At 38.5% G+C, this 27,597-nt stretch overlaps 3 protein-coding genes across 12 annotated transcripts in view; all 3 read left to right on the forward strand.

Annotated features, from left to right (window-relative positions):
- Nucleotides 1-366: 366 nt before the first annotated feature.
- nusap1 (nucleolar and spindle associated protein 1) lies at nt 367-11,032 on the forward strand. 2 transcript variants are annotated; one of them, XM_057859754.1, is made up of 11 exons: nt 367-536; nt 648-713; nt 802-951; nt 1,023-1,146; nt 3,150-3,239; nt 3,318-3,424; nt 3,515-3,660; nt 5,659-5,804; nt 7,311-7,421; nt 7,498-7,603; nt 10,745-11,032. In XM_057859754.1, exons 1-11 carry the CDS (start codon nt 462-464, stop codon nt 10,830-10,832), a joined length of 1,209 nt encoding a protein of 402 aa, XP_057715737.1. In that variant the 5' UTR covers nt 367-461; the 3' UTR covers nt 10,833-11,032. The 2 variants fall into 2 exon arrangements, with proteins under 2 accessions (XP_057715737.1, XP_057715738.1); XM_057859755.1 differs by having other exon boundaries at nt 369-536; nt 7,314-7,421.
- Nucleotides 11,033-11,555: 523 nt separating this feature from the next.
- Nucleotides 11,556-24,330, forward strand: pacc1 (proton activated chloride channel 1). Of its 9 annotated transcripts, none has more exons than XM_057858601.1 (9): nt 11,556-11,894; nt 16,828-16,927; nt 17,015-17,068; nt 17,527-17,736; nt 20,255-20,409; nt 20,473-20,615; nt 22,768-22,909; nt 22,974-23,081; nt 23,143-24,330. In XM_057858601.1, the coding sequence occupies exons 1-9, from the start codon at nt 11,616-11,618 to the stop codon at nt 23,302-23,304; spliced, it is 1,353 nt and encodes a 450-aa protein (XP_057714584.1). In that variant the 5' UTR covers nt 11,556-11,615; the 3' UTR covers nt 23,305-24,330. The 9 variants fall into 9 exon arrangements, with proteins under 9 accessions (XP_057714584.1, XP_057714586.1, XP_057714585.1 ...); XM_057858603.1 differs by having other exon boundaries at nt 22,768-22,891; XM_057858602.1 differs by having other exon boundaries at nt 20,476-20,615.
- A 325-nt stretch (nt 24,331-24,655) lies between these two features.
- znf106a (zinc finger protein 106a) overlaps nt 24,656-27,597 on the forward strand; it is a 30,886-nt gene continuing 27,944 nt past the window's right edge. Inside the window, exons 1-2 of the mRNA XM_057860038.1 lie at nt 24,656-24,772; nt 26,372-26,445. Of these exons, the coding sequence (XP_057716021.1) occupies nt 26,392-26,445 (54 nt within the window). The 5' untranslated portion in view covers nt 24,656-24,772; nt 26,372-26,391. The remainder of the gene's footprint in view (nt 24,773-26,371; nt 26,446-27,597) is intronic.

The following is a 27,597-nucleotide window of genomic DNA, read 5'->3' on the forward strand; positions in this document are numbered from 1 at the left end:
CTTGGTGGAGATTGGAGAACTGACACATAATGGACGCCAGTTACTTACGCCGCTGACTTGCCTTTAGTCATCTAGCATTATATATGATATCTACGCAGCACGCCCACTGTCTGACAAGAGAACTGACAGATGAAAATGAGATATTTTTTAATGCAAAAATTAAAAACTAAAGAAAAAAGCCTAAATTAAACAAACATACAAGGCTGTGATTTAAAGTTAAGTGGTAAAAAAAATAAAAATAAAATAAATAATAAAAAAAATATAATAACGTTTAGCCGAAGCTGATTGGACGAGGTGGTCAGAATATCTGCGTCGGTGATTGGACGAGAGCGGTTCATCTTGGCCCATCAGCCAATCATATGCTCTGTGCCCGTATTTGAATCCAAGTTGTTAAACCGATAGGTACTGTTGTTTGGCGAAAGCGCTAAAAAATTTATCCACTTTTTGATACTACAAATCAAATGGATTTGGATTCTCTGAAATATGCGGATCTGCGCAGCCTAGCTAAGCAGCTAGGTCTGAAGGGTAATATGAAGGTAAGGGGAACGAACGATATTCAATTCGAATGTTTTGCTTAACCACTACAAACGCGCGAATGTTTGTTGTTACAAATTACTCGTCTAACTTCTTCAAATGTCTGCCAATAGGCCCCCAAGTTATTAAATGCCATTAAGAAGCATTATGAGCAACAAAAGGACTCCGAAAAAGAAAAGGTGAATTTTTGTATCACGTCGTGTTTGGGTGACGAAAATTTGTCAAGAGGGTTCTTATTAATGATTTATATTTTTCCATATTGACCAGGTAGAGGAGATAGAGACCAACATCACCACTGAGATGCAGGCTGAAGATTCAAGTAAGGTTTCTGCAACCCCGGTGTTTGTGAATACACGTCGAGGCAAAGTGAAAAACAAGAGTAAAAGATCTGAATCTGATGTCAAATGGGATGATGAGGTGCAGTATGCACGTTATGCTCCGAAGTCAAATCCGTGTGTGCCAGATTGAATGTTCCCCCCCCCCTAAAGGTGGTCAGTGAAATGGTCCCACTAGTCCACACCCACAAGAAGAGACGAGTGTCTCCTCGGTCCAAGACTGAGAAGAAGGAAGACAATGAGCCTCTTGTCAAATCTTCAAACAAGGATGAAGCAGGTCAGCAATGCTTTTTCCTCAATATTATCATGTTTTATTTAATCACAGTAGGAGACACATACAAAAGGTAATTCCTGTAATGTTCGTAGTAGGCCTGGGTGATAAATTGATTTTATAAATTTGAGTTTTTATATGCGAGTAATTGTTAAAATGATTAGTTTTTTGCCAAAAGGGAAATTTAGCAACAGGTTTTTCAAATCGCGAAAGTTTTTGTTTACGTAGTTGTTTGTATTTGGGGACTGACAGCACAAATATGGGGAGAAAAAAAAGACTGCTCAAGACAGAAGTTTTGTACGTTAGTTACGTGACTGTCGCTTAACATTGTTTAAACTTGATTTGAGCTTTCGCTGTCTGTTTTGGTGGGGAAAAAACCCCCCAACGTTTTAGGCCGCAACACTTAGCCCTGTGTCACAGGCACACAAGTTTCTTGTGCCCGTAGTTTCTATTTTGACCTAATCTAATCATGGTCATGCCAAATGGATCTGACGTTTATTTCCGTCAATGACAGGGCAAGTTAACGGGCAAGTGCACCCAAATTTTTGCTTCTCAGAGACAAGGGCTGCATCGATGCAAACACTTGTTCTCACATAATCTTGGGGTACTAAATCCAAATCTGACTTAATTTTTTTCTTTCTATACTCTCTATTTTTTTGCAAATCAAGATCTTTTTTGTGTGTGTGTGTAATGCAAAATGATTGAAAAGTGATATTTTGGAATAAAATAGGTACATATATGCCTGGCCAAAATGGCCCAAAAGTAACAGTATGTCTGAAAACAACACCTGTTATGACATGTTTTTGACAACTAGTGTAGATGAAGGAGACCGACGATAGGGAAAATGTGACAGCAGTCTTTTTTTTCCACTCACCCGTGAGTTATTATCCCTGCCCAGACAATCTGGAAGTGCTTAACAGCAAACCCTGCAATGTACTTTAAAGAGGGTTTGAAAGATATAGAAATGATAAAACTGTTACGGTGGTACCTCTACTTACGAACGTCTCCACATACATAATTTTCAGATTGACACGCCTCAGCAGGAAAATATTGCCTTTTGTTGCGAAAGAAATTTCAGGATACGAAAGGCAAAATTTACAGTATGTCTTGTACTCGAAGCTCCCAGAGTTGACTGAACAAACACCGCTGCTCTGCCATTGGCTATTGCCTAGCATTCCTTGCATCTATTTGGCTAAGAGGGATCTCTACTGTATGTGTATGTGTGTATCCCAGCGTACTCTTCATTCGCCCCTTCGTGTTCCGACAGCTTTACATGAGTGTATTAAGTTTTATTATTTACGCCATTCTTGTTTTTTTACATCATGCACAACTCTAATGTTATGTTTATTGTGCAATAAGATAATTGTAACATGCAGTTGTTACATGTTTTGATTCATTTTTATGCATTATAAAAAATTGATGTCTGAATTTTGGGAGACATGGAACGTATTAGGGCATTTACATCGAAAAGCGTCCCTACTTAGAGGATTTTCAAGTTATGAAACCACTTCCAGAACCAATTAATTTCGTAAGTAGAGGTAACACTGTATATGAACTTATATGGTCAATACTGCATATTCTCTATTTCACAGATATTCCACTTCAGGGCAGGTCTTGAACATACAGTATAGTGCAGTGGTCTCCAAGCCGGTCATCAAAGGCCCGCTGTGGGTTGTGGTTTTTGTTCCTGCCAATCCAGCACAGACAGTTGAACCAATGAGGTTTCTGCTAAAACAAGCAGCACCTGACTGCAATCAACTGATTGCACTTGTAAAAAAAAAACAAAAAAACAAAAACAGATTGGTGAAAAAGTGTAGTCATCTTGTTTGAATGGAATGAAATTCTGCACCCACAAGTGGGCAAACTTTGAGGACCGGATTGGAGACCACTGGCATAGTGTATGAGAAGAATGTGCTGAAACACTTCTTCAAATAGACAACTTGATTCATCTAGAAGTCTCGTGTGTTGTTTTTTTTTTTTTTTTTTTTTTTTTTTTTTTTTTTGTATAGGCACTGTTCCCTGTGTGGCCAAAGCTGGTAAAATCCCTCGTTACATCGGGAAGCAGGAGAAGAGGACTGCTTTGAAACCAGTCACTCCCAGTAAGTGCTCGATTTCCCTCAAAACATTAATTCCAGACGAGAATGTGCAAACGTTATCTTTTCCCTTCCCTTTCTCAGACTTCCAAAAACTCCACAAGGCCCATTTTGACAAGATGGAGTCCATTGACGCCTACCTGCAGAGGAAGAACAACAACAAAAAGATGGGACCTGTCCAAGAGGGCAAAGTACTGTTCACACCCACACATCTTTTTGTAGGGGGCAATATGTCAATTCAGTGGGGGTTAAGTGACGTTTTTTGTTGTGATGTGACGCAGGTGACAAAGACCAGTCGCGTGGCCTTGTTCTCCCCTGCACCCTACAGGAGAAAAAATGAAGCAGATTCCCAAAACAAGATGGCTGACAAAAGCAAAGAGGCTGTGTTCAATCCCACGGTGCTTTCCACAAGAAGGATCAACGTCAGGTGAGTCTAGATGAAATGAACATTTGTTCACTGCAAATGACTGTCAGATTCAGCACTCAATTATTCTCATCCCTTGCACATTTTTCAGCGCTTTTCTTCAAACAAATTTAATGTACTGTATTTGGGAACTAATCAACCAAGTGACTGAAGTGACCCTTTAAGAAATCTAATCAAATTGTAAATGTTAGTGATGGGTCCGTGAGACTTCATGAAGCGTGTCGACACAGTGACACACTGTGTTGACACAGTGTGGATACTGTGTCATTGAATACTGACACCTGCTGGACATAAAAAATCCCTACAGGCAACCCACTTGACAGACTGACACTGAATTGACGACATAGTAAAATCAAATCATTTAAGTCTTTGCATTCGTATTGCATTATTCCATATCTTTAAATTATGTGAACATATATTTTAATGTGAAAATATAAGTAATAATGAATGGGTGAATGAGGATGCTTGTGGACTTTTTATTCTGATAAAATTTTATTCAAAAACCTAGCTTTTTTTAATGTTTAAAATTTAGTTGGTTCCTTTTTATCTATTTTTTTAAAACAAGCAATTTCGCCTGCTGTGGACAACACACACTCTCATGGAACCAACGATGCCAGCATGCACAAGAATTTCTCAGCCACTTGAAAGAGGTTTGGATAAGATATCTGCATTGCGTGCCATGTTCGGCTCAGCCATTCATCGTTGCACTTTTGCACTTCATCTACAGTTGCATTGCCTCCTTGACTCCCCACTTCGTCATCGAAGTACTACCATAGCCCATCAGAAAAAAATATTGAAGTGGACAATAAATAAATTATAGCTTAATTACCGATTTCTAATAAATTACCACAAAAGCTACTGTGGGTAGGTAAAGGAATGGCTCTATACCTGTGTTTATCTTGGGATTATCAGAAACTTAATTCTCATGCTTGGCCCAGTAATGCTTCAACATTGAGGAGGTGGCTACTGTTCGTATATGACAGGTTGAAAGTACAAACAAGACATTTCCCCTGAGAAAAGAAAAAAAGTGTTAACAATAATTCCTAATTACTTGGAGCCGTGCAACACCATCCATTCAGGCCTGGACTCGTACCCGCGTGCATAACTCATCACAGATGAACATCAAGCGCTTTTACCCCTAAGCCAGTTGGTTAAATGCTATTTGACAATCTTGAAGGCACTAAAAGGGGATATTTCCACACACCACAAACGACGGACCCGGGCCTACCTTTCCCACTAATAAACTAAAAGAGTTACCTTAAAATTAATTGTATTTTGAATGGAAGCTGACTAGTGAGTTTTCCCTGTGTTTCATTTCCATTTCCACAGCATGTAGACAACGAGGAAGTAACCGTGAGATGTGGATTGTTTCAGCAGCTCCATCGCGTTGACAGACGCGCTTCCTTTTGAACCAGTTTGCCGCGTCATGACTGTGTCGACACAGTTCAATGAGTTCATGCATCGGTCACGTGATTTTCTTGTAGCAATACGCGCACCGACGCAGGGTTTGCTCCATGAGCTCGGCACGCGCCGGCGCATTATTGTCACTGGACCCATCACTAGTAAATGTTTACAAATATATGCTGTTGTTACAAAGTCTGCCACGATTCCATTCAAGGGCCTTGGATTGATTTAACACAATCTGTACACATTCATCACTATTTGTTACAATACGTTTCACCGAAAGCAGTAAAAAACAGAACAATTTTGATGTTTTTTGCACTTTGGTTGCTAAAACATTTGAATGCAAAGCTGCATATCTAAAAAAAAAAAAAAAAAAATGACTGTTTATTAATATTTTGCATTTCATTTGAGCTGACTGGCTGATTTCTTAACCTATAAGAATCACACAACACTCGCTTCACTCAGGGTGTATTCAGAAGTGTAATACTAGCTCCACTGTGGATGTGCAAGAGATTGAAACTTGAGTAATCACCCAGCCTTACCAGGACATTTCTTTTTTTGTTTTGCCCTATACAATGTTTTTACCCTACCATGTAGGTTCTCTGAGGCGATGCCAGACAACGAATACAAGAGGTCGCTCGTGAAGACACCCGCACGCATGTCGCAGGCTCTAGCCACGAGCACGCCCAATAAGCCTGCGGCTGAGGGAAGGAAATCTGCATTATCGACCACCACACCTTCAGGTGTGTTCATGAAACTTTTGTCACTTGTAAATTAAAAACTAGGGCTGTCAAACGATTAAAATTTTTAATCGAGTTAATTACAGCTTAAAAATTAATTAATCGCAATTCGAACCATGTATAAAATATGCCATATTTTTCTGTAAATTATTGTTGGAATGGAAAGATAAGACACAAGACAGATATATACATTCAACATACGGTACATAAGTACTGTATTTGTTTATTATAACAATAAATCAACAAGATGGCATTATTAACATTCTCTTAAAGCAATCCATGGATAGAAAGACTTGTAGTGCTTAAAAGATAAATGTTAGTACAAGTTATAGAAATTTTATATTAAAACCCCCTCTTAACGTTTTCGTTTTATTAAAATTTGTAAAATTTTCAATCAAAAAATAAACTAGTAGCTCGCCATTGTTGTCAATAATTACACCATGCTCACTCATGGTACTAACCCATAAAATCAGTTGGACCCAAGCGCCAGCAGAGGGCGCCAAACACCAAAAAACAAGTAACAAGCGGACATTACATTGTACTGTCATTTTAATCTGTCTGAGCGGAGCATGTGCGTTAATTGCGTCAAATATTTTAACGTGATTAATTTTTAAAAAAAATTACCGTCCGTTAACGCGATAATTTTGACAGCCCTATTAAAAACACAATTCTATTGTCCACATAAGTCCCAACTGTTCTGACAAAGGAATGTGAAAGTTGCATGAATAAATCCAGAAAACTGATTTCCTTACTTTTAGTCACCAAAACTGGCTAATTTAGTTAAACTATATCATTAAACCCATGGTTGTTTGTTGTCAAAGATTTACATTAAATTATCTTCTCAGATTTGTTCACATTTTCACTGGTGGTGTCCTGATTCAATACTCTCTATTGGTGCCAGATACAGCTATTTTTGGAGTATCTGATTTGGTCACGAAATGGGATCTGATAGTAACGTGTTTACAGTACTATCGCGATTTCCGGCTGGCGTAAATCAAACTACTGGGCAAACATGTATGCTGAGATATGATTTTTCATTGGCTGGTTGCATTTTTTGCATTATATTTACTGGTCTAAAAATATGTTCTGCTGATACCAATACCCATATCTTGAAAAAAAAATAATCAGCATTCAGACATAATTTACAGCATGGCCCTCAGTCAAAGCAGTTGCGACGTTATTTTTAGTCGACAGCAGAGGGCAGTGTTGGTCAAAAAGACAACTCCTGTGATAAATGAAAATTGAAAAATGTATGTTTTTTTATTGCACCAACACTATCAATCATATTAATGAACAAGTATTTTGATCTTAGTTCATTTAAAGGGTCACCAAAAGCTTTTTCCAAACTTTGATAGATACGTACTTTTCTACTCACTCCATGCCTGCTCCCAAAATTACTTTCCTCAGGTTTCCAACAGTTCACCTATGCAATAGTAGTGTGGATGAATTATTTTGTGCGCTTCATTAGGGCTTAACCTAACAGCTGACTTTGTTTCCTCATCCACAAAGCAGCATTTGTCTTCACCGGCAACACAAGTGTCACACCGGGAACGCAGAAGAAAGCAGTTTTCGACCTGAAGGCCAGCCTGGCCCGCCCGCTCAGCTACAAGCCTCATACGGGTAAGACCAGGTTTGCCTTTCATGACGCTACTGCTGTATATTAACCACATCTGACTGTGTCGATTTGCACTGGTAGGCAAGCTGAAGCCGTTGGGTGACGACAAAGACAAAAAAGCCATCAACAGTGCTTTGCTTATTGAATCGCGAAAGAAAAACTACAAACAGCACAGAGTACAGACCAGGTTAGTATTAACGTTTGCCTAGTCTTAATTTCCCTTATGTTCTAGGGCAGGGGGCAGCAACCTTAGATTGTCAAAGAGCCATTTTGACCACCCTTTGACATCTAACATTTAATGAACCGCAACAGAGAACACATTTTATTTATATATGTTTTTTGCCTAATGTAGGGGACTAATAGTCTAGGTTTGGCATATTTTGAGGGACTTTTTCATTTATTTTTTTGCATTAGAACAGCCCCATCATTTTAAAAATTAGAATTACTTTACATTTGAAAAAAATGTACAGGGAATTTGGACTGATTAATCAAAATTCTAATATAATACTAATTTATAGAGATGTCCAGATCCGATCATGTGATCGGAAATTGGGCCGATAACGCTATTTTTTCCCCAGAGTATCGGGATCATTTTTATTTTTAAAAAACATGTTTGTTTTTCTGCTTCATGCTCGTAAAGCCTCTCAGTTCTCTTCTGCTAGCTAAGCAGTGCACCAAACTTGTTTTTCTTGGTCACCAGCAGATGTTTGGTACTTAAAGTGCATGTGACACGAAAAAGCATGTTTATTTCATAAAACACGCGGTATTTTATGCTCCTGAATGATATGGACCGCTTGGATGTGTTTGGAAGCGATCGCTATATTTATTTAGTTTTTTTTAATCCCGCGGCATGAAAATGAGTGACTTCCGGCTTCGGTCTTGCCTTGAGGAGGAGGGCACTGTGACGTGTACGGTTGAAGGCGTCCTCTTCACTACAGCCGTGCTGTTGTGTATGAGGACTAAGGATTCAGCTGATTTTGCGGATTAATATGTTTATTTTTCGCATCACGCCAGCCAAACGGCTGCAGAAAATTCTTGCTTTATGACGGAGAGGCGTATGTGCCTTTTTGGAGTTTCAAAAGGTTCCCATTCACCGTGGATATTGGCCAAAACAAGCCCTACTATTGGACTTACGAGGAAGTGAGTAAACATCTTGTTTTGTATTATGTCAAATACGAATACACTACAAGCTTTCTTTAAATAAAGGACTACTTACGTTTGATCATTGATGGGCATGTAAAAAGCTCTCCTCATGTACATTAGCTGCACGTTAGCTGCACAACAACTGCAGCCGCCCTCGTCCGGGGAACGAGCTATAAATTGCTCTCCGCCGGGCGGTTTGCCGGTCCGCGAACACGATCAACAACCCAGTCGTCATGTCAAATAATCCGGGCTAGTTATGTGTGATTTTCCGCTTCGAAGACTTTGAAACATCACTCAGTTCGGGTTAGCATGTCGGCTAGCTGTCACGCCTCTTGGTTTGTTTACATTCTCCGAAGCCGGGGAAGGGAAATGACATATGTCCGATTTAGGTGTCATAAAATATCGTTCGGGAGGTGCGACAGTAAAGGTGAAGTCGACAGTTTTGACCATTATGGAGTAATTTTGCCATGTCGTCCTGAATAAGTGCATTTTTATTATTTCATACTCCATTTAGCACAAGACTGTTATTTGTCATGACCATGCCATTTATTTAGCAATTGGGGAAAATACTTGGATAAAAAGAATATCCTGTGAAAATATTGAAGGAAAGAGACAGAAACAATGACATTTTGCAGCTCTCTTCGTCGCGTTTTCCTCGTTGTGAATACTTCCCCCTCGACGGGCTGACTGGTCCTTCTCAAGCCATTTATTTAGCTATTGTGGAAAAATACTTGGATAAAAAGAATATCGTGTAAAAAATATTGGAGTAGAGAGACTGAAACAATTACATTTTGCGGCTCTCTTCGTCACGTTTTCCTCGTTCTGAATAATTCTCCCTCAATGGGCTGAATAGTAAAACCAATGAGCCCAGTCTCCCGCTGACGTCATCCACCTGTTGGGGATGCTAGAGCCCTATAATGGTAGGCGTGGCTAACCAGCAGATTAAAAGACTTTCTCATCTGCGCTTTGCTAAATTGTTGTATACAGTATAGTCGAATCGTCTCAAAATATGATTCTAATTCACATACTAATGCTATTTAAGACGTTTTTTTCTCCTGTCGTATGCTCTTTAAGGTTAATGATGATTGACATGTTTGTAGCTTTGATCTAACAAGAAAAGGCTCCGTAGCTCTACGATCTTCTTCCGTTCCTTTCGGCTTCCTTTCATGGGTCGCCACAACAATTCAGTTGTCTCCATCTAACCCTATCCTCTGCATCCTCTGCTCTCACACAGACTACCTTCATGTCCTCTTTAACTACATCAATAAACCTCCTCTTAGGTCGTCCTTTACACCTTCTGCCTGGCCTATGGAAATTCAGAATCCTTTTGCCAATATACTCATTATCTCTCCTCTGGACATGCTCAAACCATCTCAGTCAGTCCTCTCTGACTTTATCTCCAAATCCTCTAACATGTGCTGTCCCTCTTATATGCTCATTCCTGATGCTATCCATCTTGGTCACTCCCGAAGAGAACTTCAGCTTCAAAGGCGCAAATATGTCAATTATTGTTTAATTTGATACACAACAGTCTGTGGCAACTCAATCAAGTGAGAGGCTATTCTTGGCAGCGTGACCGTCAAAGCGTGAGTTTATTTGAGTGGACTCACTCAATGAAGCATTTAATAAAGACAAGCATTTTTGTACGTTATTCTTGTTAAAAAATAATTCACATTAAAATTAAGAAAGTATTAAGCAAAAATTAAGTGTGGACTCTTGGCAATATACTGTATAGTGCAATGTCAATTTTTTTCCAATATCATTCAAGCCTGATTTGTATATATTTTCTATAGTTTTTAAGGGTTACGAAGTAACAAAATAATCCAGGACATGGATTGGAAATCTAGTAATAAACATCACAGCAGAAGCATGAAGACACCTTTCATCAGCCCTTCCAACATGGCCATCCTTAGGCGATGTTGGCAGGTTCCCATCAAAGTCAATGCATTGATATTTAAATTAAGTCAGAACTAGCTTATTTTTCAACCAGTCTTGAAAAGATTAATTCATCGATGTCAAAACATCTAATATGTACTCCGTGGCTGCTATTGGCTGCGGAAGACGTCCAATCTGTTTGAAGTGAGAGGGTTGGCAGCGAATGAACAAATTTGGTACCAACCCTCCCACTTCAAATGGATTGGAGATCTACTGATGAGAAACTAAAATGTTTTTGGGGTGTTTCCAGGGAGGAGAGACTGCTCAAACAAGCAGAAGAGCGGCAAGCCAAGAAGTCCAATTTACTGTTCGCACGACGAGGCCTGGTGATGAATTAAAAATTTGGACTTCTGCTTCTTGTGAATATTTCCTTGGTTTAGGCTGTCCAGATTTCAACTTGCTAGCATTTTGTTTCATCATTATATTGTCTTAGTGTCTTGATTTAATTTGTATTAACAGCCATTGTTTTGTAAAGTGCTTTATGAACTGGGTTTTGAAGTCTTCTGTACTGTATTGTTGTTACAATAAAAGAATGCATTTTTTCCAATTTTAATGTTTTTTTCCGCCCCACAATTTTATGTATGGTGGAGGTACTTAAAGAAGCCATATGTAAGAATCGCACCTCAATTATTCATTAAATGGCCCTAGTATTTCAATATACTAAAGAAACGTTTGCGGGAGAGGATTTTTTTAACACTGTTCTCGACCTTTGAGACTAGATTTTCCCACTTTAAAAGTCTGCAGTCAGCCTGTTTTTAGTCTTAAAAGATTTTCATACCAGCTGTCGTATGTATGCCCGCTCAAAGTAAAGCTCTGCGCATCCTTGGACATGCTTTTTAGATCCTCCCGGGCAGGGGTGGACTGGTAATCTAGCTTCTGGAGGATCACCGAACGGCCGGTGCTCTGGATGGCCAGTGGCCGCCATACGTTCATCACTGTTTTTATCCCCCAACCTCTATAATTATCTACAGTTCGCATCCAGTCCGACAGGTGGCAGCAATGCGCCTAGCTGTTAACTGCCAATCTGATAGAAGAACGAAGAAAGCACAGTGTAGCCTACTTTGGTAAAGCCTTACTCCTTGTGGAAGCTAAATAGCGATGAGCGTGGATAAACAATATGGATGGTGGTGGCAAGAAAAAAGAAGGGTGGCGCAGAGAAGGTTAGAGAGAAAAAACTGAAGAAACTCCAGAGCGAAGCATCGAAATGTCACAAGTTGACACATGTTCGCAAGCAGCAGTCTGGCTCAAAGGCCACGCCGGCTAGCAACAGCCCAGCCCCCGGTGATGATGAGAGTGGGAGCAGCAGCGGCTCTCACGTGCAGCCGGTGCAGGGAGAGACAACAAACGAAGGAGAGGCTAATGATGAGCTGGTGGAAGTTCCACAGACAAGCGCAGGGCAAGTAAGTAGGGATGAAGAGGGTTACTTGCTAGGTATATTGGCAATTGTTATCCACCAGGTAGCTACATTTTGAATGAAATAAATGGCAATTAAAGGATTAGTGCCAGCTAGTCCATGTCCCCGTTTGCAATTGTATTGAGTTACAGTATGCTCGTCCTACTATCCCTCTCCTAAGAAAAAATATTTTAGCTGTAAAACAACGTATGCACACGCAGCAGCAATATTAATTCAGAAGAAAGTCTCCTGCCTTTTTCTGGTTCTACATAGAGATCCTGAGAGTGTTCTGTTCATTTCTCAGTATTCAAGTTAAAATGTATAATTACAGCTTCTTCATTGTGATTTATCATAAATCATACCATGTTTTCTTTGTGCTTCAGACAGTCTCCTGCCTTTTCTGGTTTTACATTGAGACCTGGACGGTGCTGTTAATTTCTCAGTGAATATTCAAGTTAAAATGTATAATAATGCAATATGTAGTTGTTCATAGGCGCTTAATTTTCCTCTCAAAGTGCATGAAATTGATGCATTTTACAATAAAATGTAAAAATAATTTCTCCCTCTAGAGAGCCTGTGTTTCCCTTCGTACAACGATTCTTGTGGGCTGGTCTGAGTTTTTTTTTTTTTTTTTTTTTTTTTTAATAAACATTACAACATAAGTGGCACGGTACAATGTTAAACAACTTTAGAAGTAACAGACAATCCCAGAACATAACCATGTACATAATAACAAAAATTACAATCACATGAAAAAAAGAGAAGTGGAGGAAAGAAGAAAATATATAGTAAAAGAAAAAAAAGACTAGGGTCTACTAGCCAAGTCTAGCTCCTCAGCAATTTCACACAGTTTTAAAGCATTTTCCCCCCCTTCATATGTTTCAAAGAAGAAAAATAGTGACATAATTCTTTGTGAAAAATATTAAAAGTAGGAATAGATTTGAAATATTTATTCTTACGTATGAAAAATTTCCCAAGAATTATACTTTCTATTGATAACCAGGTCGTGCGATGACTCTGACAGAGATACCATATAAAATATTTTCTTTTGTGAAACTAGACATATTTGCCAATTTAGAAAGTAACCAGTCATACAAATCGTCCTAGAACGCAGTAACATATTTACAATAAAAAAATAAATGACCAGTCGTTTAGATGTCTTCATTACAAAAAACACAGTTGTTGTGGTCCAAATTAAAACGGAGCCTAAAGCTGTAGTGTGAACTGATTTCTTCACATGCCAAATAGGGTCACAAGTAAAGTAATTAAACATTGTCCACCAAATAAAGCATGAAAAAATAATTTATATGTTGTATATTTGACAAAATAATCGCGTTTCCGAAGTTCGAGCCTGAAAGGGGACGAACCCGGAAGTGATACGTCACACCGGGAACAGCGTTGGCAGCTCCATACATACGGCCGCCATACAAAGCCCTTCAAACAATGATTCAAACAGCGATATAAGCGATAAACCGAGCGCAAGGGAGGAGATCATAGTTTTAGAAGAGTTGGAGGAAGAAGAGGAGCTTGGAATTTTATGTTGGATCTAACATGTATTGGCCAGACGCTAATCAGAATGCAAACAGTGTGCCTAGACTACCTGACATGGAATAGATACAAGACCCATCGAGATTACAACATTGGTAAGATATAGGCTGTTATTATTTTTATGATTTGAAGATGCAGGCATTTGCACATAATGTTATGTTTTTGTCTATCTGATGACATTGTTAAAAAAAATAATAATCAGACTTCATGTTCATTTTGGCAGATCCGGCAGCTCTCGTGCATATAAAATAATAATATAAAAACGTTGGGGGGAAAGAAGGAGATGAGTCTTCGATGGCTTTCTCCACTTTATTGTGGCAACAATAAGAAAATAAAATACTGTAATAGCGGACTGCCGCCACATTCGACCGCGAAGTTTTGCTTCTCGCCGATCTCCTCGCCTCCCACTCCAGCGCCTCTTAAACGGATTGTGCATAGTGTCTTGTTATGAGCTTTTTGTTTACAAATGTATCGAACACACGACGCGCTGACAACCTTGTCTCTTTATTACCACATGGAGCAGTTCTTATGGAAAAGTTAGAACACAGCTCGGCACAGCTCTCGGCAGGAATTGGCATCTAATGGCGTGAGGAAATGTAGTTTTTTCACACAAGCGAACAGATTACAAAGCACCACTTCAGTGTTGTCCCGAGACTACATTTCCCATGATTCACTGCGTGACCTGCGCGCTCGCTGATTCGCTGCGAGATTGACTCAATTGCTACGCTAAACCAACACGCTATTTTTCAGCTGTCACTTGTCAGCGGCTCTCATAAAACACAAACTAGATGCCTATCATGCGATCACCGTGAACGCTGAACCATCCATAAGCAATGCAATGCTTGAAGCATGAAGGTGGAAATACATAATACAAATACAAATAAATGTGCACAAACTAACCGGCGGTGTGTGTCTCTTACAGCAACGTGACCGTGAATTACTGCGACGCCGACCCGTTTATATGCACATCCACACCCGTTTCCCGATTGACAGTGGATTAACCCTTTCGGACATGATCGTAGATGACGCACAATTTAAACACGCTTAACCTAGCGAACGCAACAACAACTATGATCGGGGATTTCCACGAGTTAACTTTCGGCTAACGTCGCTAGCTTATACTGTTCAATTCCACAACAGTAGGCAGCTATGCTTTGACAAAGTCATCAGTCATCTATCCAAAAATCACACTTACTTTTTGGCAAATCCTTGATCATAAGCAGACCGGTTAAGGAAGCAGCCATCTTCGAAGTGTTTGCAGCAGAGAACACTACTCGATGATGGCGTGAAATTCATTCGCTTCGTGCGAACGAAAGATGTCCATTTACGTGCCCTGCTATCCTTTGGCCACTCATACAACTTTTCGTTTGAGCGAGAACAAAACATCGCCACACACCGCTGTGGCATCTTACCGAGAAGCAATGCAACAAACAATACTGTTCTATGGTGGACTTCCCTCGCATGTCTAGGTGTGACGTAATTTCCGAAGATTGCCGAAGAAAAGCATTTTCGTTGTCAAGGGCGTTGCTATGGGTTAAACAAAGAATCTGGAAGGGTTGCGTTAAAAAAAATAATGAAAATATGCTTATAATTGTTTAGCCATTGATATTATTCAAAAACATGGTTGGCCAACCTTACTTCAAAGTTCCCCTTTAAAAATTCTGCTGAAGGGTACACTTTGTTAATAATTTTATAGTGAACTTCCCTTGCCTTTGGTAAAATTGGAAATTTAAAGAATTTGGATCTCAAAATTTCAACATCTTTCTTAGAAAAAAAAAATGCAAAATTGAAGTTCTGTTCGACGAAAATGGGTACATTTCATTTGGGGTGAGTCAAAGTCCAGGGCTGCTTTTTAGTCCCCGTCCGCCCCTGCTCCCGGGCCCCCTTGACGCCCGAAAACTCGGGACCCTGGCCCGGATGCATCCGCTCCACCCCTGGCTGTGATATTTTGCGGAAATATTAAAACCACACCTCCAGTGTCGTCATTCACGCCCACAAAATTGGGAGTTTTTTTTGCAGCAGCGCCCGCGAAGTAATCGCCAGGCAGGCAGTGCACTAGGACAAGCGGATATCCGGGAACGCAAGTAATTTTAGGAGTGTTTCCCTCTCTTCCTGTTGTAGGATGGTATTTTAGCGTTTTAAAACCTCAACTTTTCATTCATGTGTGCACGAAACACTTCGTTTGGACGTTTCGCTTAAAATGCTGACAGAAAGTTGATGTCCGGCGGCACTCGTCCCAAGTGTTCATTCGGGATAGGAGCGTAGTTGACGGGATGCTCGGAAAAGACCGTACTTACCGAGAGGTACGTGACTTTTTGATAATAACAACGCATCATATCTTTTAATATTCAAAGAAGCTGAGTTACACGTTTTGTTTCGACTCAGTTGTGTGCCTGTGAATGTTTCCTGCACGTTTGAAATCATGTGATCCGCATGCAAGCACAGGAAAAATGCTTCCTGAATGAACCAGCTGACTAGGCTTTTTTTTTCTTTCTAAAGTTTGAAAATATTTGTATTTAAATGAAGCTGTCACTACAATCATGCGGCGCCTCTGAAACATCGGTTGAGACAAGTCCAAATTGATATTGGACGTCTATCCCCGTCAATGGCACTGTAAAATGACATTCACAGTTTAAACCTTTCAGGGACAGTGGTCACTACTGTAAACGGCTATTCAAAAGTTGACACTTAAGTCCTTTAACCCTTTGGAGATCAAGTGACAAATTTTTGGTCATAAACTTTTGACTTTTAAGACTTTTAATTTAATGATGTTTTTTTTAGTTTTTCAGTTATTGCTTCTTTTCTCTCTGTCGCGGTAAAACCCTTTTCTAGCCGCTGCTTTTCCTGAATAAACAACGCGTAGAAACACAATATGAACAACCAAAATGGGAGTACACCAAACTCCCATGTGGCACGTTCAAACTCTTCAGCCTATAAAGACACTCAGATTCCCATTCTCAATATCTGATTAGCTGAACGGGACAGGCTTATACAAAAAAAAATCCAATAATCAATAAAAAATCTATAAAAATAATAAAAAGAAATTGACACTGGTTAAGGCCCTAAAAAACACTGTAAAGCTGACTTTTTTTCTCCATAGTATTTAACTCATTGCATGCTATAGACAACTATAGACGTGCAATTTATCTAAATTGAATGGAGTGACTGTCAATGTCAATCTTTCAGTGCAATTGACAGTCCAATCCATTCTGACTAGGTTTTTTCATTCGCCTTTCCCGGTCAAAATGGATTGGACGTCTAGTGTCTTCGATGGCAACCAAAGCGTTAAATGAGTGTACCCTAAAGGTTTTTTTTCTTAAAATGTGCACAAAAGGGTTAAATAGATTGGATGTCTATTTGAATTCTTTTTTGATATTGTTTTGATGCCACAGTTCAACGATGACGAGGACCACAATGAAGAAATGCAATCACCGGACTTTTTCCACGATGTGGAAGACGACAGTGAGGAGCGTAACGAGAGTATTTTACCAGGTACAAACTGTTGTTGCTTTTATTTTACACATATACACATTTCTCATCTTTATTTCTTTTTCGCACTTTTGTGATTATTATCAACAGAGGTGCCGAATCTCTTCAAATCTCAACCAGTTTCAGCAATGAGACTTCGCAACAGTAATCACTGACTCCATTATACCAATCAGACGTAATAATATAGTCATATGACTATAACCAAGCTTGCAAACGGAAGTCCTATGATTTTGTATGACTACTTTTACTTGAGTAGTATTATTTTGAAGTAACAATACTCTTACTTGAATAAAATGTTTGGCTACTCTATCCACCTCTGATTATGAATGGACTAGAGCAGCGGTCTCAAACCGACTCCACAAAGGGCCGCAGTGGGTCCTGGTTTTTGTTCCAACAGATCCAGCACAAACAGTTCAACCAATGAGGTTTCTACTAACATAAGCAGCACCTGATTGCAATCAACTGATTACACTTGTAAGAAACCAGATTGGTGAAAAGGTATTTGTCTCGTTTGGTTGGAATGAAATCCAGTACCCCCTGCGGCCCTTTGAGGACCAGTTTGAGACCACTGGACTAGAGCTTGTGTTGTCCTTTTTCTGTAGAGGACGAGACAAGGGGCAGCACGCCATCCATGCGGGTAAGCAAGGCATGCTTGAAGAACGTTTTCACGGTAGTGCTCATCTTCATCTATTTGCTGCTGACGGCCGTGGCCGCCTTCCTGGCATACCAGACCATCTCCGACTTCCTGGAGAAGGTCAACCATCCCGTCATGTCTGTCACCTACAAGGAGGTGGATGCCTTCCTGCCGCCTGGTGTGTTTTCACTGTCAGGAAATTGTTCTTCTGCCATTAAAAATATCTTTGTCATCTAATCAGCTAGGACTTTAGTCTCATGTCCCTACTGGAATTCAAATTTTTTTCAGGTCTTAAGAAACACTGTTGATTGTATTCATGATTAATAATTAATTAAGGTATTTAATCTACCTTCCTGCTAGTTCTGTGTTGATTAATCAATTACATTAGTTCATTTGGGTTTTGTTTAAACTAGGGCTGTCAAATTTATCGCGTTAACGGGCGGTAATTAATTTTTAAAATTAATCACGTTAAAATATTTAACGCATTTATTAACGCATGTGCGGAACGACCCACTCTCGCATTGCCGCAAACAGACTACAATGGTGCCATTTTATGTATATTGAGAGCTAAGAGGCAGAGACAAGCGAGTGGAGTGGACACAGGCATCCATTGGGGCCGCGCTATTTATTGGCAAAAGCTTTGGCATCTCTTCCACAACAATTATATCTATTGTGGCAAAGAATGACAGGAGATGATCTTTTTCTTAACACCCTGTATTGAACACAAAGCAGAGACAAGCGAGTGGAGTGGACACAGGCATCCATTGGGGCCGCGCTATTTATTGGCAAAAGCTTTGGCATCTCTTCCACAACAATTATATCTATTGTGGCAAAGAATGACAGGAGATGATCTTTTTCTTAACACCCTGTATTGAACACAAAGCAGAGAAGATATACCATTTGCAGCCACCACTGACAGTCATGGTTGCCCAACTTCCCATCATGCATTTGGGCCGAACAGTTAAGTCGCTACAGTATCATTTACTGAAAGCACAACAAAAATAATATTCCTCTCCCTCAAAAAAAAATTATGTTCACAAAAAGAAAAGCGCTCAATGCAAAGAGAATTGGCATTCCCAATCAAAATAGCAATGCAAAATAATACTCAGACTTTGGTCAAACTCTATTCAAACATTTCGTTTAGCTCAACAAATACATTAGATGGCAATACTTAGTCACAATATACAAAAAATATACAAACTCACATTTATCTTTTAAGAATTACAAGTATTTCTATCCGCGGATCCCTTTCACAGAAAGAATGTTAATGCCATTTTGTGAATTTATTGTTATAATAAACAAGTGCAGTACTTATGTATGTGTATATCCGTCTTATCTTTCCATTCCAACAATAATTTACAGAAAAAAATGGAAATATTTAGAGATGGTTTTGAATTGCGATTAATTTTTAAGCTGTGATTAACTCGATTAAAATTTTTAATCATTTGACAGTCCTAGTTTAAACCCAAATGTACATGTTTCACTTCTATTAAATATGACGTTTGCAAACAAGGGGGAGTTGCATGGGTACATAAGGAACGAAGTGCTCAGTCGTACTGTTGTGAATACTTAATGCTAGTAGGAAAATAAATTTCCGTAAGTCTTCAAGAAAAAAATACTTCAATGTAAAATGGGAAGAAAAACAGCAAGCATTTGTCGCTGAATCCAACTGTTATGAAGTCAGGCAGGTGCTTGTAAGAGACTGGAAAGCTAGCAACGAAATATCCAATACATTATCACATAATAATGCGTTTATCTTTGGCCATGTCTACATGTAGCATGGTATTTGACAAAAAGATCTTTTTCTATGGTTTGGCACATCATCCACACGCACACACATTTATCAGGCATTGAGAACGAGGGTTCTTTAAAATTCCTGCCAAAGTGAAGATGTACGAATTCTGCGTTTGTAGCGCCATCATATGGACACTGAAATACCAAGATTTAACTGAGGAAACATCACTGTCTGCCACACACTTCGTTCTTACGTCACACATGAGACCAATGTTTACATTTAGAGTCAACATGGATCCATTTGCAATGGGTTTTGATCTAAATATTGGACATGTGCTTTTTGCGTCCATTTATTTACAAACTCAAGCATTGCTCCATATTGAGGAACACATGTGAAGGACGAGATTATCGTCAGTTATTTTTCGATGGTAATGTAGACGTAATTATTTGTTCAGGACGTATAAGGGTAGGATCCTTGGATTAAAAAAAAACAAAAAAAAAACCTGCTAGGTGTAGACATGGATGTTATTTCTTTGTGTTGTTATTACATTGTGTTTGGAGGCTGACAGCACAAATAGGGGGAGATAAAGAGAGAAAAATAGTAAGATTTCATTCAAGATGGATTTTTCCACTTTAATGTTGGAAATTACTGTTGCTTTTTGTCACGCATTTGACGAATTCAAATAAATATATTTCTTTGTCCATTGATGTTTCTGTCTCCTTTAAGAAGCAGGAGGTGATTTAAAAAAAAAAAAAACAGAATAATCATACTGCCCAGCCCTACTTTCTAATCCAGATTTGCCCAACATGAGTCTAACCAGCATTGCACTAAGTTGGGTGTCTTAACATCGGCTGCCGCTGACAGCGATAGATGTCCAATGCATTTGGACTGGGAGTTCAAATGGATTGAACATCTTATCGCTGTCAATGACACTAAAACACGATCACATCCATCCTCACAGGTATCGCTCTGTATCCGGGGAACGCCCGACTGCTGAGCTGTCGGCACCACTTGCACGACGACATCCCGCCCCTGGTGAACCCCGGCAAGCCTCAAGAGGGTGACTGTATCATCAAGGAGGTTACCTATGATGGGCCTTTCACCAACCGGACACAGGTGCGTGCTTAATCTGCCTTTGTTCCGTTGACAACAAAATTGTTATTAGCTGCTGTGTCGCAGAAGAAAGCGCTGGTGGTGCAAGGACCGTCGGACGTCCGTAACAAGGAGTTGATTTTTATGCAGTTCAGTCAGAATGAAACGGAAGAAGACTTCAGTGCTATCACGTACATGCCATTCGCCAATTTCAGCGACCTGGAACACAGGTAATTCCTCAGCATCCAATTAGAGTGCTCTGATGTGACATAAACACAATGTGGCTCTTAAGTAGGGTTAATGTAAACAATTATTTTGATAGTCAATTAAATCACTAATTATTTTTGGAATTAGTCAACTAATCAGATCTATATCATGTTATTTTCAGTTGGAGCTTTACAAATTGGGTGGAAATGTGCATTAGACCCAAGAATGATGTGAATCAGAAAAGTTTGTGAATAATTTTTAACTTCACAAAGCAAAAGCAAATGTTTGCAAAGATCTCATTTTGATTCATGAAAAAGATATTCCACAATTTTTTTTTTTTTAATCTTCTATCTTTTTATTTTTTATAATCATCTGCTTTTATCAAGGAGTACAAATATCAGAGATTATTTACTGCCCCCCCCCCTTTTTTTTTGATTAAAAAAACATATATTTTTTAATTAAGAAAAAAATAAGTCCACTTTGTAAAAAAAAAAAAAAAATTCTTAATATACATGGGTAAGGAATAGAGATGTCCCGATCGCCCGATCAACCGGGTCCGATCACGACATTTCAAAGTATCGGAATCGGCTAAAAAATATCGGCCATGCCTTTTTAAATTTTTTTTAATTAAATCGTTTTCTAATTCTATTTAATGTAACAAACATAATATGTTACACTCATCCAGAGTCTTTAGTTTAGGCTTAAGGTAGGGTTATCAAATTTATCCCGATAGTGGTGGCAATTAATTTTTAAAAAATGTGTCACGTTAAAATATTTAATTAAATTAATGCATGCGCTGCACGACCTACTCTCGCATGATCACACACAGTCTGTAATGGCGCTGTATCACTCATATAGAGAGATATAAGGCAATGTACTACAAGTAGGGTGAATTTTAGCAAGCTACGGAGCTTTTTATTAATTGGCTAAGGAGGTACAATCCCTCTCCCTTTAATTAGTAATATCATGGGAAGCAATATGGGGACACTAGACAGCACATGATCTATGTTTTAACACTTTAAAGTAGTCTCTAACACGGAGAAGATATATGAATTAGTAGCACTACGCACAGTCTTGGGTGCACTTCCCATCATGCATTTGGGCAGAAGTTAAATGCCTGAATTATCATTTACTGAAAGCTCATAAAAATCCACTAGATGGCAATATTTAGCCACAATATACAAAGTCACATCTGGCCTTTAAGAATTACAATCTCTCTATCCGTGGATCCCTCTCACAGAAAGAATGTTAATAATGTAAATGCCATCTTGAGGATTTATTGTCATAATAAACCAATACAGTACTTATGTACTGTATGTTGAATGTATATATTCGTCCGAGTTTTATTCATTTTTTTCTTAATGCATTGCCAAAATGTATATGATCGGGAAAAATTGCCGGGAATGAGTGGAATTGAATCGGGAGCAAAAAAAAAGCAATCGGATCAGGAAATATCAGGATCGGCAGATACTCAAACTAAAACGGTCGGGATCGGATCGGGAGCAAAAAACATGATCAAAACAACCCTAGGAATATTTTCTATTTCTCTGTTTTGTTTTTTGGTTTTCTTATTTCAAATGCTGCATTTTAAATAACTACATTAAAGGGAATATTTACCCTGTGTTCCCCATTTTTTTATTTTCTTTTAATACATTTAGAAATAAGTAAAGATAAATTAATACACAAAAAAGGTAATAATACTAAATGTTTCCCTCCTTTTTTGTTTTTCTTATTTAGAATAATATTTTAAAAATCGTCCTTTATCGTATATCATTATATATCATTTATCATATCAGAATAATTGCATAAAGAAACACTATTCACTTACTGTTTTTTCCCTTTTTATTTTCCTATAATACTACTTATAAATACTTAAAATGAGTACTTTTAATAAAAACCTAAAAAGTGAATATTGACTGTTTTCCACTTTTTTGGCATTCCTATTCCAAATACTATTTAAAAAAAGGAAAAATAATTACAAAAATATAATGCTGGTTTTTTTCCCTCCTTTTTTATTTTTGAATTGAAAAAGGTTTTAATAATAATACGAGGCTCAAAAAATAGGATTTGGACAATTTTTAGGTCAACAATGTCTTGAATCAACCATCAAAATAGTTCTCGATTAATTTGATATTTGATTAGTTGTTGATTAATTGTGGTAGCCTTTCTCTTCAGTTTAAATAAATCCAAGTTCATGAGGGACTGTGAGAGGAACTACTCCACGTGGACCTTCTCTGGCGGCTTCCGCACGTGGGTTAAGATGTCCTTGGTGAGGACATCCGGGAAAAGCGACCAATCAGTTGAGTTTCGCCAAGAAGTGAGTGTGGCCACACTGCGTCCTCCCTGTTTGTTTGGCTTTTCTTCACTGATTTGTCTTCCAGTCCACAGTGGTCAAATTCAATGACAAGAGGCCCGAACCAGAGAGAAGCAACCAGCTTTTCTTTGTAGTCTTTGAGTGGAGGGATCCTTTTATACAAGAAATCCAACTGGTAGGTTTACAATTCTTTCATTTTGCCGAGTGTTTTAGCTCATCTTTCTCTTGGAACTCAGATCGTGACAGCAAACCCGTGGTCGTCGGCAGCCATTCTCTGCGGCGTCTTCATGGCTCTCTTCAAGGCCGCCAACTTTGCCAAGCTGACCGTCCAGTGGATCATCAGAATGCGAAAGCGTCACCTGAGAAACAAAGCACGCCAACTCAGCACCATAAACTGATTGCTAGGGATACTTATTAAGTCATTGCCTGCAATTGAGTTAAAAAAAAAAAATAGGCCTGTCCAGACTGCAAAAGAGCCACTGGAATCAAGAGCAGAGTTTCTTTTAGGCATTTTAACATTTCAAAATTTTAACGGACTATTTTAGGGCCTTGCCGTTATCTTTACGGTCAAAACACTTGCTATACAAACATTCCTGCACACGTGTCTCATGCACATCAGTGAACAAGTACAAGACACTTAAAAGCTTTTATGTACTGTATGTTTTCAGAGATCTTACTGTATGTGTTTTATAGTTAATGTCAAACCTGTTGAACATGTTATATTGCTGATTATTGTTTTTGTATTGACTTATTTATAATTTGGATTTTATCCTAAATATACAGTACTCATCACCAATTGTAAGCTTTATAGGTATAACGGGATCATTCACATTTGTTTTATTGTGTTTTGTATTGTTCAAGACTTTGTTTGATTGGATGATGATTGTATGTAGATGAAGAATCTTTTTATGAGTTTAGACTTCATTATTTTGTATTTTTCATCTACTTCTAAACTGGGGTTATGCTTAAACTTCCACATTTATTATTGTGGTTCAAATGAAATTATATATAAATTAGGGCTGTCAAAATTATGGCGATAACGGGTGGTAATTAATTTCTTTTAAATTAATCACGTTAAAATATTTGACACATTTAACGCACGTGCCCTGCTCAAACAGATTGAAATGACAGCACAGTGTCATGTCCATTTGTTACTTGTGTTTTTTGGTGTTTTGTCGCCCTCTGCTGGCGCTTGGGTGTGACTGATTTTATGGGTTTCATCACCATAAACATTGCGTAATTATTGACATCAACAATGGCGACCTACTAGTTTATATTTTGTTTGAAAATTTTACAAATTTTATTAAAACGAAAACATTAAGAGGGGTTTTAATATAAAATTTATATAACTTGTGCTAACATTTATCTTTTAAGAACTACAGGTCTTTCTATCCATGAATCGCTTTAACAGAATGTTAATAATGTTAATGCCATCTTGTTGATTTATTGTTATAATAAACAAATACAGTACTTATGTACAGTGTGTTGAATGTATATATTCGTCATGTGTCTTATCTTTCCATTCCAACAATAATTTACAGAAATATATGGCATATTTTATAGATGGTTTGAATTGCGATTAATTAATTTTTAAGCTGTGATTAACTCGATTAAAAATTTTAATCGTTTGACAGCTCTAATATAAATTTGTGTGACTGTACTTTGTTATCAAACAAGCAAGAAGCAAAATATTGGTTTGATTCGCTGCGTCGCCCAAAAACTGTCCCATTGTGGAGCGATGTACGTGAACGTCACTTCCGTTGCCGTGGGGGTCTCGCTTCCTCTTTGCTGGAGGAGGATGTTGTTATCACTGTTTTCTACGCGGGACAAAATGTGGAGTTCCAGACACTCGCAAACTTTATAAAGGTAGCAAAAGGACCACTTTTACGCATTTAAATTGTACGAAATGTTTGCAGCCAATCGTATTTTTGGTTGCCTTCACGCAAATCTGGTGTTACCTTAGCTACTGGCTACTATGCTAGTTGGCTTCTAGTCCAGTTTTGCTCACTGTTAGTCCAAATATTATTATTGCAATGTTGGTTTTATACTGTATGGAGATTGTTGGAGTATTGGTGTGTGTTGTTTTGCATTGTGCGGGGCCGTGGCAATTGTTTGTTGCAACAAAAACACAAGAATTAGCACGAGGTAGGCTAACAAACAAATGGCAACAACTCCTCGCTATGACGTAGGCATTTGGACAAAAAAATTAAGGTTATCTTTTTAACAAATTTTTGGCTAGGAGAAACATTGATATCCCTTTTTATTTCATTCATAAATTCCAAGTAGAAATTAAGTTAGAGGGGAAAATGTAAAATATTATTTGGTCCATTGAGAATGATGAAGCTTGAAGTGTTTGAATGAGTGAGCAAATATAGCAGATTCTTAATGTTTTAAGCCACATATAAATCCAAAATTAGGTAATAGGGGAAAATAACATATTATTTGGTCCATTGAGAATGATAAAGCTTGAAATGTTTGAATGAATGAGCAAATGTTGCAGATTCTTAATGTTTTAAGCCACATATGAATCCATGTTTCTTTCTTTTTTTAATCAAATGTTCAATAAAAAATCTTTTATGAGATGAACATCATGAATTTGACATTTGACCGGACAACTTGACCTTTGACAAAATTCAGACACCGTCCTTTTACTTGCCAATATGGCAAGGTGTGGCATTGTATGGCATCATCAGAGCAATTTCATATTTCACATGCAAGTAATATAAGATGTAAAAATCACAACTACTCATTTTTCATTCAAATAAATTAGTCAAAAATGAGCAACCGAACAAATACTGTCTGTGTGTGCATTATGTTTTTATTGGCCAGCTGAAACTCGATGTTTTGACCAATTATTACATTTGATTTCATTCTTCAATGGAAGACAAAAAAGAAATCATCCATGTCAATTTCCCTCATTCTCTCTCTTCGAACATGAAGGCCATGACTTCAATCTTACGGCAGCCTTCCTTAAGTCAAGGCGTTGTTTTTTTTTTTTCTTCTTCGTTAAAAACCTGTAAAGAGCACATATATCCAAACAAAAGACTATACATAGCACAATGGTAGTTTGATTTGCAACTGTCACAAGTTGCCAACCTAGGAGTTTTTTAAGTGACGAGCAAACATTTGAATCTTGAATGAGCTTCATATACGTACTCCACTAACACCTGAAAATACCTTGACTTACAAGTGACCCGATCTACAAAATTTTGAAACTACTCTCAGGCAATTTTTTGCAAAAAAAAAACAACAAAAAAAGTAATTGAGATTGTGGCTGTTAACTTCACAAGTCGCACGTTTCTTTAGAAAGATTGCCTATCCATTGCCTTTCACAGTTGAAAGTTATAACATTTTGAAGCCACCTTTTTTTCCCCACTGTCAACATCAGAAATTCTAGGAAAACTGCTATGATTTCGACTAGCTCGTATCATGAAAAAAGAATTCTCTCTTTATTGTCTGTTACAGGCAAATTTGCAGCAGTCAAGATGGCGAGAGACAGGGAGTGCATCCTCTGCGAGACAGTCCACGCCTCCAAGCAGGTCATTTGGCCGCATAAATTAATGATGCAATAAATTGGAGATTTTTGTCAACTGTATTTGTGACCCAGCACAGCAAAATGACTCAACAAGACCCATTTTCGAAGCTGAAGTTTTTTGCATAATCAAAAAGTAGAGTGCCAGCTTTCCAATGGCATATCAACAGTGTTGGAACTACCGCCTAACGTTCTTTCTGTTAACTAACGAAACTACTTTTTGCTGTAACTTCAAACATAATGTGTTTTGTAATTCCGGAACGGCACTTTAGTTATAGTACGAGCATTACCTAGTTATGTTACATGATCCAAGTGACAAAATGTCCCCCTGCAAAGTCGTAGCCTGTGAGTCTATCAATTTCAGTGTTGTTAATAACAGCGTTAGAATATAACGGCGTTACTAACGGCGTTATTTTTTTCAGTAGTGAGTAATCTAATTAATTACTTTTCTCATGTTGGCAACGGCGTTACCGTTACTGAGGCGGGAAAGGTGTGCGTTACTCAGCGTTACTATGTTGGTTGAATGACGCGAGAAAAGTCTGAGAGAGACGGACTCGTGGAGATGAGAGAGCAGAGCAGGAGTGGGGAGGAGGGAAGGGAGTTGTGACGGCATTGCAAACGCGATGCTAGGTGGCTCCAATCAGTGTCGTTAATCACGGCGTTAGAATATAACAGCGTTATTTTTGTCAGTAATGAGTGATCTAACTAATTACTTTTCTCATCTTGGCAATGCCGTTACCGTAACTGAGGCCCGGAAAGGCGTGCGTTACTATGCGTTACTAAGTTGGTTGAATAAAAAAAGTCTGAGAGAGACGGACTCACGGAGACGAGAGAGCAGAGCAGGAGTCGGGAAGACGCCGTAGCAAACGCGATGCTAGGTGGCTCCAATAATACCTGGCTGTAGCCATAGCCTACCAACTACGGCCACATGATACGGTAGATATCACATATTATAGAACTAGATGCAAATGACAGACACGGCTGCGTTGGCAACATGTTTTAAGGACTACATGCGTTAGTAAACAGCCGCCATCTTAAAGCAGTAGACCACTCAGGAAGGCTCTGATGTAAAGCTCCTTCCTAGCGAACCTAAGTAACTTTTTTTTTTTTTTTTTTAAATGCTCCTAAATCGGCAAAATCTTGACTTAAATCTATCTTT

Source organism: Corythoichthys intestinalis, chromosome 15, assembly GCF_030265065.1.
Source record: "Corythoichthys intestinalis isolate RoL2023-P3 chromosome 15, ASM3026506v1, whole genome shotgun sequence".
Taxonomy (NCBI): Eukaryota; Metazoa; Chordata; class Actinopteri; order Syngnathiformes; family Syngnathidae; genus Corythoichthys; species Corythoichthys intestinalis.